Source organism: Hordeum vulgare, chromosome 5H (genome assembly GCF_904849725.1).
Source record: "Hordeum vulgare subsp. vulgare chromosome 5H, MorexV3_pseudomolecules_assembly, whole genome shotgun sequence".
NCBI classification, from domain to species: domain Eukaryota; kingdom Viridiplantae; phylum Streptophyta; class Magnoliopsida; order Poales; family Poaceae; genus Hordeum; species Hordeum vulgare.
The window spans coordinates 536,995,245-537,009,627 of NC_058522.1; the positions used below are offsets into that span (position 1 = coordinate 536,995,245).

Below are 14,383 nucleotides of genomic sequence, written 5' to 3' on the forward strand. Positions count from 1 at the left end.
TATCGTCAGGGGCCTTGGAGCTCGGTTGGGAGTATTGAAGATCTACATGTGGAGGGGATGAGACCAGTGGCTGCAGGTGGTGTTCGCGAAGGAGGAGCGGCGTTGCATCTGACACGTCGACAACGGCGAGTCTCAGCGGCATGGAGCAGCGGGGTCTCGTTGTTGGGCGTGTGTTGATGGACGAGCGCAGGATGATGGTGTTGTTTGGCGTCGTTGTAGCACCGATGACAGCTAGGCCGGGTAAGGTTGATGCGTCAGTATAACTCTGAAGATAAATTGATGGCAGGTGGCAGCGGCGGCCTCTATGTTTCCGTGAGACCGGTGGGCGCCCCATACTCGACAAGTGGCTTGGTTTGGGCCTCAGGTCTTATAGGCTTGGCTGTGAGATCCGTTTGATATTAGGCCCTAACTATCAGCATCCCTTCATCAACTGAATATGAGTAACGATAGAAGTTACCTAGACGTTGGCCTCACATTCATTGTTGTATTGCTTTGTAAGGTCTTTTATGAATAATCAATAAAGTGGTTGCATGGGGTCTTCCTCCTTTAAGAAAAACTCCAGCGAAAATGCTACCCCCTGCAGGGTAACACATGCAATGCAAGCAGGGCTATAGCGAGTAACCAAGAAGCTGCGAGAGTTGGTGTGAAGAAGATTCGTCAAGATCGAGTGTGGCGAGAGAAGTCCGACCCAACGACTTGGACCGGAACTATGTCACATCCTTAACTTCTTGCAGAGCTCTCGACCGGCTCATTTATATATAGTCCTAAAACTCCAAGGCCACCAAGAGCTTCCTATATATACAGCCCATATGCGCAATACAAGGAAGAAGATCCATAGAAGCATTACTAGCAGTAGCAAGCAAGACGTATAAAGGAGAACAAAAGCAAGATCCTAAGAGGAGCTTTACGAGATAGCCTTTCTTTTGGGGTCTTAGCTAGCTAGCTAAGATTGACCGATCCAGGATGGTGGCCAAGGCCAAGATGAGCGCCATGGAGTTGGAGATGGAGAAGGCGACGAGTGACGGGGAGGTGGTGCTGGGCGGCGCCGGAGACGAGGAGGAGGAGGAGGACGTGGTGCTGCCGGGGTACCGGTTCCACCCCACCGACGAGGAGCTCGTCACCTTCTACCTCCGGCGGAAGGTGGCCAGGAAGTCCCTCAGGATCGAGGTCATCCGGGAGATGGATATCTACAAGCATGACCCGTGGGATCTCCCCAGTAAGTTATTTCTTAATTTCTCTCCATGCATCATCATGCCCCAGGGCTTGATAATCAAGTAGAGTTTCTTTTGTGGAACAAGACTTTTTATCTGATATAGTGTGACAAATCATGCAGAGGCGAGCACGGTTGGTGGGGAGAAAGAGTGGTACTTCTTCTGCCTGAGAGGGAGGAAGTACCGCAACAGCATCCGGCCCAACCGGGTCACCGGCTCCGGCTTCTGGAAGGCCACCGGCATCGACCGGCCGATCTACGGCTCCGGCTCCGGCGTATCGATCGGGCTGAAGAAGTCCCTCGTCTACTACCGCGGCAGCGCCGGCAAGGGCACCAAGACCGACTGGATGATGCACGAGTTCCGCCTCCCGCCGGCCGAAGCCGCGGCCACAAACTCCTCCCCGAGCATGCAGGAAGCCGTAAGTCGTCCACGTCCACGCGCGCATTCCATTTCCACAGAAAGTCACTGACCGTGGCACGTACGTGTGATGTTGACCCTCTGACGTATGACCTGAAAATGTGCAGGAGGTGTGGACCATCTGCAGGATCTTCAGGAGGACCATCACCTACCGGAAGCAGCAGCAGCCGTGGAGGCCGGCACCGGCGGTGTCCGCCGCCGACTCCAGCTCCAACACAGGGAGCTTCGAGTCGTCGGAGGTCAGCGACGAGTACATGAACTGCCTGCAGGCTCCCGCAGCCGCTGCTCCGTTCATCCACCAGCAGCACCAGTACGTCACTCAGACGGGCACGGTGGACAGCGGCAACGAGTTCTTCTACAGTGACACCATGCAGCACCAGCAATTTCAGGGGCAATGGAACGCTGCACCCGCCGCGCCGGTGCCCGAGCAGAAACCGCAGAATCCACCGTCGACGGCCGTCACCTTCCACCAGAATGACCATAGCCTCGCCGTCGCCGCTAACGATTTCGACAAGGTCGAGGCCTACTTGGAGGAGATCGCTAGGCTGATGGAGGTCACTGATCCTGCAGGGTTCTACGACTTTAGATCATACTGTTGATCGGCAGGGAATTGAGGGCCGAGTTACGGTCTCCTATAAATGTCATAGTTCCTCTGTGTCAAAATAAGTGTCTCAAGCTTAATACAACTTTGTATTAAAGTTAGTATAAAGTTAAGACACTTATTTTGGAACGGAAGGAGTATGTGAATAGAAAAGTCATAAAAAGTGAGATGACATGCATCTCAATTACTGTAGGAAAATAGATGTCATTTGAAATATAGGATAGTAATTTTTTCATTGAGCCAGGCTTATGTTCTTTGCCTTTTGAAATGTAGAGGTGGTTTCTATCCTGCATAGGAATAGGAATCCTTTCATACAAACAAAATGGCTCCAAAAAATCCCATGAAAATCCTAATATATACATAATTTCTATAAATATAACGGTTTTGCTAGAACTCATCTAGCTCAATTTTAGTTATGTCTCATTTATCTTTTATAGCCGTTGGATATAATAGTTGAGCAGTGCTACACGTACGACGATTCTCATCCGAATCACGTACGACCATCAAATCAAGCCGTATGTCTTTCAGTGGGTTAGCTAGCTCACGATGCGGATGCATCGTCGTACGTGCTTCGGACATGCATCGTCGTACGCAAATCATTTCCGATAATAGTTTAACACGCGCGTGTGCTTATGTGGTTGCATCTGTTTTTATTTTTCATGTAAATGAGACCGGTCCCTCCACGGCTTGGCTCCATAGGCTTCCGTGAGTTTGCCGAACCCAGAAGGGCCGGTCTTACCGCCTCACTTGCCGACGTTGGACCCGACAACTTTGGTAACACTATAAAGCTCAAGAGTAAAACACATTTTGCCTACTTATTAGTCTAGTAGAAACATTATGAGAATAGTGTTTTGGCTCTCGGCCTTCACGAAGCACGGATTTTTGAAAAATCCAAAATTTAAAAAATTTGGTTTCAAGAAAAATCATAATGAAATTGTACAACTAAACAAGGGTGTGATCGGTGTGTATGTAAAAATTCAGGCCGAAATACTTTGAGACGCGACCTGTACAAAAAAGACAAATTCATGGTCTAAATGAATGAGTAGTCATGTCTTAAAAAACCTTAAATTTGTCTTTTTTTGCACATCCCTCACTTCAACATATTTAGTCCTGAAAATTTACAAACTCGTGTATTATACCTTCATCTATCTATGTATTTTTTTCAGAATTTTTGGAAATGTTAAAATATGAATTTTCATAAAATTTGAATTTGGCATTTGGAGGCCTTCATGGAGTTTGGTCTTCAAAAGCATTTTCCGCAACATTGTAGGTTATAGCCTACTATACTATATGAGGGGTAAATTGTAAAATATGCATACCTTCCCGCCCTAGCACACTTATCCCAAATCGCATCACGCCTCCTTCCCGTCCTAGCTCACTTCCCCCATGGCCACCGGCGGCGACGGAGGCTTGGCCGATGACGGTAGGGACGACGGTGACCTCTCCATCACCCATTCTGTTGGCCGCTCCACCCTTCATTGCTCTCCCACAGTGCTCCCTGGTACGGTTGGCGTCGTTCGATCCGCCGTCGGCGGCGGATAAGAGCACGGCGATGATGGCAACATATTAAATGAAAGCTCCGACGATATTGGGGTACGGGCGGCCGGCAAATTGGCCCAGGTCTAGAAGTCCAATCCAGTGCAGAGCCACCGCTTCACTTCCGGCCTCGGCGGAGTGGAGTGAGTGTTTTCCTTCCCCATTTCATTTTCCCTTGTGATTATGCCAGTGTAATTGTACAGTTGGTGTAATTTTGTTAGTGTAGCTATATTATTTCCTCTGTTTGTATATCAATTTACGAATTAAGGTTTGTATCTCAATTTAGGAATTAGGGTTTGTAGTTCAGTTTCGGAATTAGGGTTTGTAGCTCAGTGGACTGAATGATATTTACTGTTAACTGAATTTATTGTCAAATGAGCTCAGTTGACTGAACTGGATATAATGTTGTCTGTTATCTGAATCTGATGTTCACTTTCCTGTTTGTGTGAATGATTTGTTATATCAATTTATGGAATATGATGTTAATTGAAAGTTCTCTGAACTCAACCTGCTGTTAACTGAACTTGCACTTTGGATGAAGGTGAACCATGGGATATGAGGTTTCATTTCCATGGCTGTGACAATCTGGAAAGGACCTTATGTGAATCAGATATCACATGTATCAAGATGTTAGCTATTACTGGGATAGAGGACTATGATCAAAATGATTCCATGTGCTATGTGAAGCAAGAGGGTGTACGAATGACTGTCATGCAGCTAATCAAATCTGAGAAAGATGTAGAAGAAACGCTATTACAGGTATCAAGGTAAGAAATTATTGACTGCTTTGCAAGTCAACTTTTCTTTTCGTTAACTATTATCATTAATACACCGCTTGCATGCAAGGGAGGAATGGTAATGAAGTAACCGAGTGTCATTATACCTACATAAGTACAACTATTAAACACGTTGCTAGTATGAGTAAACATTATTAATTTTTGCCTTGATTACTGTTTTTGGTCTTATATATATATTTTTTCATACTAATGGCCTTCTATAAAAGAAGAGAGTGGATTTTCAGCACCCGGGTGCCTAGACACCCTCCATGAACAGTAACACCGAAACAAATAGAAAAAAATTCGAAAAAATCTGAAACTTTGCAAGATCAAAGATGATCAAACTTTCTTGGTGCTTGCAAGTTTTCATGCAAAAAAAAATATTTAAGGAGCTCTACATAGGAAGAAAAATTAGTACTTCAAATTTTGAGCACTTTTAGCACTGAAATCTGAAACTTGTTTGTTTCTCTACATGATATTTTGTCATAAAAACTTGTAAGAACCTATAAAGTTTGACCATCTTATATGTTGCAAAGTTTTAGAATTTTATTAACAATTTTCTATTTTTTTGATTTCACTGTTCATGGAGGGAGTAGCATAAAATATTCAACGCACGTCTATTTATCCTTTCAAAAGTAGAACTATTGGGTGGTCATCTGCATTTGCTGCCCATGAATACTTAGCCAACATCTTCCAGCCTAGTTCCCACCACTATACTCGCGAAGAAATGACAAGAAACAAGCAACATAACATGCGAGCATAAAACGACTGACAGCGATGAGGATTTTAGCTTGAGCAAACCTGTAAACAGGCACATAGTTATCTCACATTTCCATTGGCCCTTGGTTCCCCTGTGGCAGGATACTGCTCATGGAAAGATACTGCACGGCAACCTGAAAGGAACAATTCTGCCACTGAACCTCGAACGCGATGGTTGGAATGGATTGTGGCTGCTTGACCTTGTCGATCGTATCGAACTTCAGCTGCCTTCCTGTGTAATGGTTGGAATCAAGAGAGAATAATCCTAAACGTTTTGAACGTTTCCATGTCATATAAGTTGTAATAATAAGTCACGGGTCATCACTGGAGCAGCATTACTACGCTGTATTTGTGAATTGTGAGTGTCTCTAATCTCAGAACTAAAGTCTTCAGTGAATTATTTGGCGCAAATGTACATTTTCTGTCTTTTCATGTTGAGTTCATTGGCCCTGATTTTTGCTTCGTTTTTCCTATAAGTTAGTTGGACGAATAGGGCCTAAAGGTTGACCCACTGTACTGTTTCATGACAAAATACAAGAAACTTATGTACTGAACGTGGTAAGCAATTCAACTTCTACTGATGTATACGTATGGTTCAGAGGGGAGGTGTGTTTCATAGAATTCCACAAGCATCAGAATATTATAAAGAAAATCTGAGTCCATCTCAGAAATAGTAACCAGATATCTAACACATTTGCGATTTTGCTACTCGGTAGTCGTCTGAAACTCTGAATAGTAATAGGCCGGGACATAATTTTTGTATAACTTCTCCCATAAAAAAAAATCTGAAGAAAAAACATATAAATTTCAAAGCTCACCAAACATCATATCTGTGGCCAGGATAAAAAGCAACGTGCTTAGAAAATAGATATGATGTTTCAGTCTGAAATGTAGCAAAACGATTCTAGAGCCTTGATATCACATCCCAAAAAATAGATGATACTTGTCTCTAGGCACTGTGCTACGTGACAGAAAAAAAAATACATTTGACCTAATCTACGCCCTTCGTTTCAAAATATTTGTCTTTTTAGATATTACACTACGAACTACATACGGATGTTTATAGACATAATTTAAAGTGTAAGTTCACTCATTTTATTATGTATGTAGTTCATAGTTGAATCTTTAAAAAGACAAATATTTAAAAATGAAGGGATAGGGCTTGACCAAAAGCTCGTAGCTCGTGAGCTTAATGGGGGCTCGATAGTTCGGCTCGTTAAGCTCGTGGCTCGCTTCTTAATGAACCGAACCAATCGTCGATTTCAGCTCATTAAGCTTAAAGAGCTTAACGAACGAGCTAACAAGTTTCACGAGTAGCTCGTTAAGCTCATTAGTAACAATACAACATATTTTTATCTTACGTGACAAAATTTACGTACCACCTCATTCCATCTATTCAATCTAATCTACTCCCTCCGTAAACTAATATAAAAGTGTTTAGATCACCGTTTTAGTTATCTAAACACTCTTATATATATTAATTTACAGAGGGAGTATATAGGAAGTAAGAAACTAGTGAATTCCTTTTGTACGTAGGCATCATCTTTTCTTCTTGAAAACCACATCTACACATTTATCATATAGATGGTCACCATCAAAATCTGTTAATGAACACTTGCAAGTGCTCACGAGCTTAACGAGTTTCAAACGAGTCGAGCCAAGCAGGGTTTTCTGCTCGTTAATCTTAACAAGCCCAACGAGTCGAACCTCAATGAGCACGAGCTTAACGATCAGAGTAGCTCGTTAATCCACCCCTATGGAGGGAGTAGCTAGCATGAAAATATCACATCCCAGAAAAATAGATAACACATGTCTCTGGTCAGTACATAATATAAACAAAAATTGCAACAAACCTAATCTGGTTCCCATTTTTTGAATGCACAGTCGAACTATAAAACGTCAACTAGGGATTAGCATGGACCGATTAAGCTAATCTACAGTGTTTTAGCAGCGCAATCTTGGAAAGACTCCTGCGCTTGATAAACTGTCACGGTCGGCCGACAGATACTGTCAAAGTGTCAATAACCCCACTAGACACTAACCTAAAAAAGGTGACAAGTGTTGCTTATTATGACAAAAACGAGGCGGTAATATGCTGCTTTCAGTTGAGAATTCACACTACCTAGTTTACTCAGTCATCACATCCATCCCAAAGTCCAGCGCTCTCGGGCCACTCGGGGGCGACCCCCCCCCCCCCCCCCCCTCCCACCACATGCGTAGCCACCTCCTCTCCCTCCCTCCCTCCCACGCCGACGCATGAGGCTGGCGTCGGGCAAGCCCGTGGCGTAGCCGAGGACTACGGCGGAGGGGCCTTTGCTGCCCCGCCTTGTGTTGGAGAGCGATTGGATCTGGGGCAGCGGTCCTCTCGACGAGGCCCTTTCGTGCTGCGGCGAGCGACGGGGTTGGTGTGGTGTTGGTTGTCTGGTCGGACTACCGACGGATCTTTAGTGGACCAGGGCATGGCGTGGCTGCTCTGGTGGCCGGCGGCGTCTGATCTGGTCGTTGTCCTCTGGCCCTAATCGGTGTGCTTCTCTCCTGTGGGTTCCTGGCGGTGCCGGTGTGGCTTGCTGGGACCCTCGCCGGCAGCCGTGGGTAAAGCTGCTGGAGGAGATCCAGATTGGGGGAAAACCCTTGGTCGGCCTCGGCCGGCTGCACCGACGATGACGCTCAAGGGCGCCGCTTTTCTTTTTGGAGACGTCGGTCTCCGTCTGCTCCTCCACTTCCCCCCTACCTGCCTATCAGGTGAAAACCCTAACTTTGGTGGGCGGCAGCGGCATCTTTGACATCCTGACCTTCCTGAAGGCGTCTCTTTGAGGGCTGGGTGGTGGTGGGTATTGTGTGGGTCCTTGACGGTTGCTGATGGTGGGCACTGCTTTGGGTGGAAACCCTAGGATCTGGTCTTCCAGATTAGACTATGGCGGTACTGCGGTGTCGTTTCTCTCTTGGAAGCATCGTTTGTGGAGCAGCGCTGGATGACAGATGCAAGAGGTGGAGGGGCTTTGTCTTGTACGGAGCTTTGGTGGAGTTTTCAAGTCATGCATGGCCGACAGGTGCTACGCTGAGTCATGTCTGGTTGGCAGGTGCTACGCACAACAGTTCTTCCAAAGTCTTCATGTCTGGACGGATGAGCACAGGGTGGTGATGTTGTTGGGGGCCGTGGTGGCGTCGACAGATGTCCGAGCTAGCAAGGAGGATACAGATCTCTCTCTTGAAGATGGGTCAATGGTCCGATGATGATGGTGGCTTCTAAAACGTGTGCAAGTGATGTGCGCTTTAGGTTTGCTACACCAACTGTTGGCCCCGATGCGTTATGTGGGTCGATTGGCGACGACACCAGTTTTAGATATGGAGAGTGAGAGCACTCCACATTATCGAGTTTGTAGGTGTGAGTGGTGACTTAGGATTATATATATTTTTTTTTTAGAAAAGGAGGATATACCCCCGCCTCTGCATCTGGACGATGCATGCAGCCATTTTATTAGTTATTCTCAAACCTTACAAAGCAATACATCAGTAAGCCTGAAGCCACCATCTTGGCAACACATGCCTCTACTCCTATCCCCATGATGAAGGTGTGCCGAATGTCTGAGCCAAATACCAAACAGACATCGCACCAAACCCTAACATCTAAAGCCGGATGCCTCAACCCAGCCACATACCGGGACTGGGTCCAAACCGGTCCGGCACACAGGCCGTCGCCGCCGTCTTCCACCAACCCATCTCCAGAGCTGGTACTGATGCATCGACCTTGTCAGGCCTACCGTCGACGCCACCACGGTGCCAGGCAGCTCCACCATCCTGCACGTATTCATCCACACGCGTCCGTCGGTGAAACTCCGCAGCACCATGCCACCGGGATCCGCCATCGGCCTTGCGGTGAATGTAACACCGCTCTTCCTCTTGTCCCCTCCAGCCAGCACTTGCTCCAAAACGATGCCCTCAGGAGGGAGAATGACACCGAAAGCGTCGTCATCGTCCGATCCGGTAGACCCAGATCTAGGGTTTCCCCCGGAACATCCCGGTCAAGTTGATGTGACCTGCAACGATGATGCCTCGAGAAGGGAACAACGTTCGAGACGCCGCCATGGTCCGCCAAGATAGCAGTCAGGCACGATTTTCACCGGAGCCTCGCGGCTGGCTGGAACTGCGCGGAGCCTCGCCATGAAGACGTACACCATCGTCGGTACTCCGGCAGAGAACCTTCATCCGCTCACCAGTCCCTTCACGCGCCGCCGGTCGGCGCAAACCCACGCCGCGACGGATCCGATCGGAGCGTTGGATCCGCAGCCACCGTCGCCACCATCTCCATACAGATCAGCCAACCCCGCCGGAAGGAGCACTGCCACCACCGCCGTCCTTCAGGGCCGCCGCTCCGTCGGACATGAAGCTTTGGCCAGCGCCGCGTAGCATAGGACCGCCGCCCTAGCTGCCGCCCTCGGACTCCCACGTGAGGTGCCCCTGCCGCCTCAGATGGGATCCCGCGACAACTACCCGCCCTGGTGCCTTCGGCACCGGGGCTGCCGCCACCACGGCCCACGCCGACGGCAGCGGCGGCAGGAGGAGGCGCGAGGGGCGGCCTGCGGTGCTAGGGTTCAGGGGACCCTAGCGTCGCCCAGGGGAGGCGACGCGAGGGGTTACCAGGAGTATAGTATTTCGGGCACCTGTGGTGACTTGGGATGGATTGATGTATATTCTTGTCAGACATTTATGAAATATAATTAATGAAAATGACTGCATTCATTGATTGATGCAGAGGCTGGGGTTTAACCTCCTTTTTAAAAAAATCTCAAACATAATTCGCAAAAAAAAAATCAAACATAAACAGTGAGTGACTTTTATTAGTTGTGCCTATACAAACAGGCATGATCGTGACTAGTATGCAGTGCAGCACCCAGTAAGAAACTCACAGCGGGCGTCCCTTTCTCCCGTGCCAGTTTTGTTTTTTGTGTTGAGAAGTGGAGTATCGATACGACATCGTATCTTGACCAGAGGACAAAGAGCCGTTCAAAGGTGTCGTTTTTGTCTCCCTCACAAGATTGAGAAGGATGACGGTGAGATGGGGCTTTCTTCTGCAAATAGACAGTCGGTGGGAGAAATGTTGTTGGTGCCGTAGTAGTGTTATTACTGGTGGATGTACTGGTGGTGATGTGTGTGTCCATGGGAAACGGTCGAATTTCCATAGCTTCCAGAGTTTTAAATTGGTTTTTTTTGGCGGGTAAAGTTTTTAATTTGTTAACGGCACCTTCCGAGAAGAAACGAATCGGGTGCCAAAGGTAGGTCATGGTCATGTGCAGTACTGGTCATATGGATGTTGTTCTGCGTGGCCATGTAAGTCAAACGGGGATGTCATGTCACTGTATTTTTCAGTTTTCACTGCGGCCTAGCATGTAAGATTTAGACGGACGATGTGGATAATATTCTTTCTTGCCAATTGTCGCTAGATTGAAGTAGTTTATTTGTCAGTGTAAATAAATGACACCGTTTAATAATTACAGTATATAATTCGATTGTGAAAATCTTACAGCTTTTTTTTACAAGTACACTATGGCCCTGTTTGGAACCATTCAGATTATATAATCCAGTTTTTATAATCTATTCTGTCTCCAAACAGGACAGCTTATAGTGTAGATTATAAAAACTAGATGGATAGATTATTAAAAACTCATAATCTACTCTATACCAGCTAAAATCAGATTATGGATTGCTAATGACCCATTATCCTTGTAAAGTTGGAGACAATTACATTCCTACCACCGCCACCCTCCTCTTTTAAAAAAAACAGAGGGCAAAAAGGGCATTATGCAATGTAAAATCTGGATTACAGTTTATATAATCTGACCTCCAAACATGTCCATCTAGATTATTTTTATAAACCAAATTATATAATCTATCTTCATAATCCAAATTATTATAATCTATTATGGTTCCAAACAGGGTCTAAATCTCGCTTTTTCGTTTTTCTATGCCAAATTTGTTAGCGTAGCACCTGTTGCGAATAACTGAAACAACGTTGTTACAATGATGTACCGGCTGATTTTAGGGATTTTCAGTAAAAATAAACAACTCAACCATCCCCTACTCTCCACCCTATTCCTTATTTTTGGGGATTTTTAGCAAAATAAACAAGTCCAACCCTCTCCCTATTGCTCTTAAATGTCACTAGGGTAACGTGTTGCCAGTGACGGAGTAGAACCAATATAGTTAGGATTTCTCTTCTATTGATCAAATCTCACAACAGAGTGATCCATACATTTTTTGCCCTGTCCCTACTTTTATATTAGGCCCCCGGGAAGGCAGGTTTGGAGATGCAAAACCAACAAACTCACATGGCTAGCGTATAACCAACCGACAACAGCAACCCGCTAGGTAGCCCCACCGATGAGCACCAAGGAAGATCAACACGACAATGAACGATCAGTCACCAGAGATGGAGAAGATGAAGACAAAAGTTATCTATTGGAGGTGGCTAACTTTAGTTCCTTCGGCGATCGGGGTCAAGGCATGGCACGCTAAATGGGAAGGGTCCCGCTAATGGCCGCCATGGGTTTATGCATGGAAGGGGCTGCGGGAAGGTCGCTCTTGTTGAATGATGTGCATCGGAGAAGAGAACAATGTCACACGCATGGCTGGCTCTCAGGATTAAGAGGAGTCGCTCAAGCAAGGCGGGCCAGCGGAAGATGGAGGGGTGTTTGACTGAATTCTCTAGTTTAAGATGTGTTTGACTGAATTCTCTAGTTAAAAATCTGAGTGGAAATCGGACCTTGTAAAAACTTTGCACAAGACACCCGGTTGGTGGTGTATGACCATGGACAGGAAAACGCTGCCGGTGTACTATACGGTTTAGCTAGTCAAGACTTATGGTGTGCACGTAGCGCTAGAAATGTTCTATCCGCGGGGGCATACGTGGATCCCCACACATCCGTGAGTTATGTTGTAGCCAACTAGCCAAATGTATGATACCCAACGTACATGCACTTATTTGTGTTGATACAAAAATACGTATTCCTTTTGTTTATAAATATAAGTCTGTTTAGATGTTTTTATGCATACTTCACACGAAACAAAATGAATGAATATGCACTCTAAAATGAATATGCATACTTCACACGGAGGGAGTAAAAGTCAAGACCTGAAGAAGCACGGTACAAGGTAGGTTTACATCATAAAAATGAACAATCTCATATAAAATAGAATATACTCCATCTGTAAAAAAATGTAATGCCTTTTTTATGCGCTATGCAAAATCAAAAAACATCTTACATTTTGATACAAAGGTAGTACTCTAGGAGTATACCTAGCTAGGGGGCCGTGTCGCTCCCTCCCCTAGTCGACATTGGTGGCGGCGGATCCTCCCATCTCTCGCCTCCTTCCACTCCGACCTTTCCCTCGACGTCACTGGTGCTCTTCATTTGGCGAGGAACAGGAGAAGACGGTGGCGGCGGAACATGCTTCATATCGCCTTGGGAGGTTGCCTGCTTGCGGTTGGGGATCATCTACGGGTGGTTACTAGGCTACCCGTCCACTCTTTCGACGGCACATCTGTGTGGCTGGCGGCCTGGGATGCACACAGCGGTGGCAGCGGTTGCCAAGCGCGGGCACGGTGTCCTAGATCGGGCAGAGCCCGAGCTGCTCACTCCGTCGTCGGGCCTGTGACAGGTGGACTTCTGCCTTAAGCGGAGGCACGGAGGCACACATTGGGTGTAGCGGCTCTGAGCGCCATGGTGGTGACCGACGCGATTTGGGTCTCTGTGAGCCATGGTCGAGCTCGTGGCCGCTGTGAGTTGGAATTCGTGTTGTTTTGTGGGCTTTTAGTGTGGTGTCGGCGGCTAGATGGACGGCGCGATGGTCAGACTATATTGGCCACAGCCAATGGCGGAGCCAGAAAATTATGATTAGGGCAATGTAGTCAAAATAGCTTGGGGAGGGCCAATCCATAGGAAAATAGGTTTTAAGCAACAAATAATCACTCATTGTACACCGTTAATTAGCAATTTAGCAGGACATCTTAGATTTTAGGGGGGCGGTGTTGGTCCCCGTGTCTCCGCCACTGGCTACAGCTTGGCCTCATCCTTCGTTGAACTAGGGAGGTTGCCCTGATTCAGATAGATTGGTGGTTGGGATACAGAGTCGGACGACCGGGTGATGATGACTGCACACTGTGGAGCAGTCGACTCCTACAGCTCCACGATGGCGCAGTAGTCACTGAAATGTCTTCGGAAGGGTTCATCTCTTCAGATGTAGTGCTTGACTTCGGTGGTGAGATGCAAAAATATGGATGATAGCCTAAAGAAGAGGGGTGTTTGTGAAGCGGCGACGAACGCACGTCGCATGTGTCTGGTAGGATCATGGAAAATGGTGGTGACAATACATGAATGACTTCGATGGTAGTGCTACTTGAGCACCTCGTCTTGAGCTCCAGGGTGAAAGCATGTGTCTGACCCAAGTGGGTTATACGTGGCAATGGCGATATTTTTTTACGTCATTACCTTGTTGAAGGTATTGCTCGGATTTGCTCAATCTGATTATTAAGGATGAAACCCTAGATTGTGGCCGTGGTGGTTGGATCTGGTGACAACGACGCTTGAGCACCGCTCCCTTCCTTAAGACGTTGTTGTTGAAAAACCTCGTCGTTCGTGTGGTGTCATTAGATGGTTGGTGCGGATATGGTCGTTGCTAACATATCGTCTTGAGATTTATGAAGTCATCGTAGACGTCTCGTCATTGACGGAAACATCTCCTCCCACTAAATACGCATCGCCAGAAATCTTAAAATAAATACGAGCAGCAGAGCTTGAACTCCGATGGATTAGAAATACGACGATCACTCTAATTAACTATTCAATCACAAATTGGTTTACATCCATAACTATAACTACTCACATCGTCCGAAATTATTTGTCGCAGAAAGGAATATATCTAAAATTAAAGAACGTATAGATATATCTATTTCTGCGACATGTAACTCAGTGTGGAGAAAGTACTTCCTCCATTCTTATATATAAGTCTTTTTAGATATTTCATTAAGGAACTATATACGGAACAAAATAAGTGAATCCATGTCTATATACGTCCGTATATATGTA

The 14,383-nt window shown here is 46.3% G+C and overlaps 1 protein-coding gene across 1 annotated transcript; it reads left to right on the top strand.

Annotated features, from left to right (window-relative positions):
- Positions 1-846: 846 nt before the first annotated feature.
- LOC123452482 (transcription factor JUNGBRUNNEN 1-like) lies at positions 847-2,227 on the top strand. The gene is made up of 3 exons (XM_045129136.1): positions 847-1,216; positions 1,334-1,629; positions 1,736-2,227. The coding sequence occupies exons 1-3, from the start codon at positions 964-966 to the stop codon at positions 2,225-2,227; spliced, it is 1,041 nt and encodes a 346-aa protein (XP_044985071.1). The 5' UTR covers positions 847-963.
- The last annotated feature ends 12,156 nt before the right edge of the window (positions 2,228-14,383 follow it).

What these genes read in the sequence shown, in the direction of transcription:
- LOC123452482 (XM_045129136.1), top strand. Translation starts at nt 964, where the DNA reads ATGGTGGCCAAGGCCAAGATGAGCGCCATGGAGTTGGAGATGGAGAAG. An exon ending in TGACCCGTGGGATCTCCCCA is followed by an intron (nt 1,217 to 1,333) that starts GTAAGTTATTTC and finishes CAAATCATGCAG; the next exon opens with AGGCGAGCACGGTTGGTGGG. An exon ending in CCCCGAGCATGCAGGAAGCC is followed by an intron (nt 1,630 to 1,735) that starts GTAAGTCGTCCA and finishes GAAAATGTGCAG; the next exon opens with GAGGTGTGGACCATCTGCAG.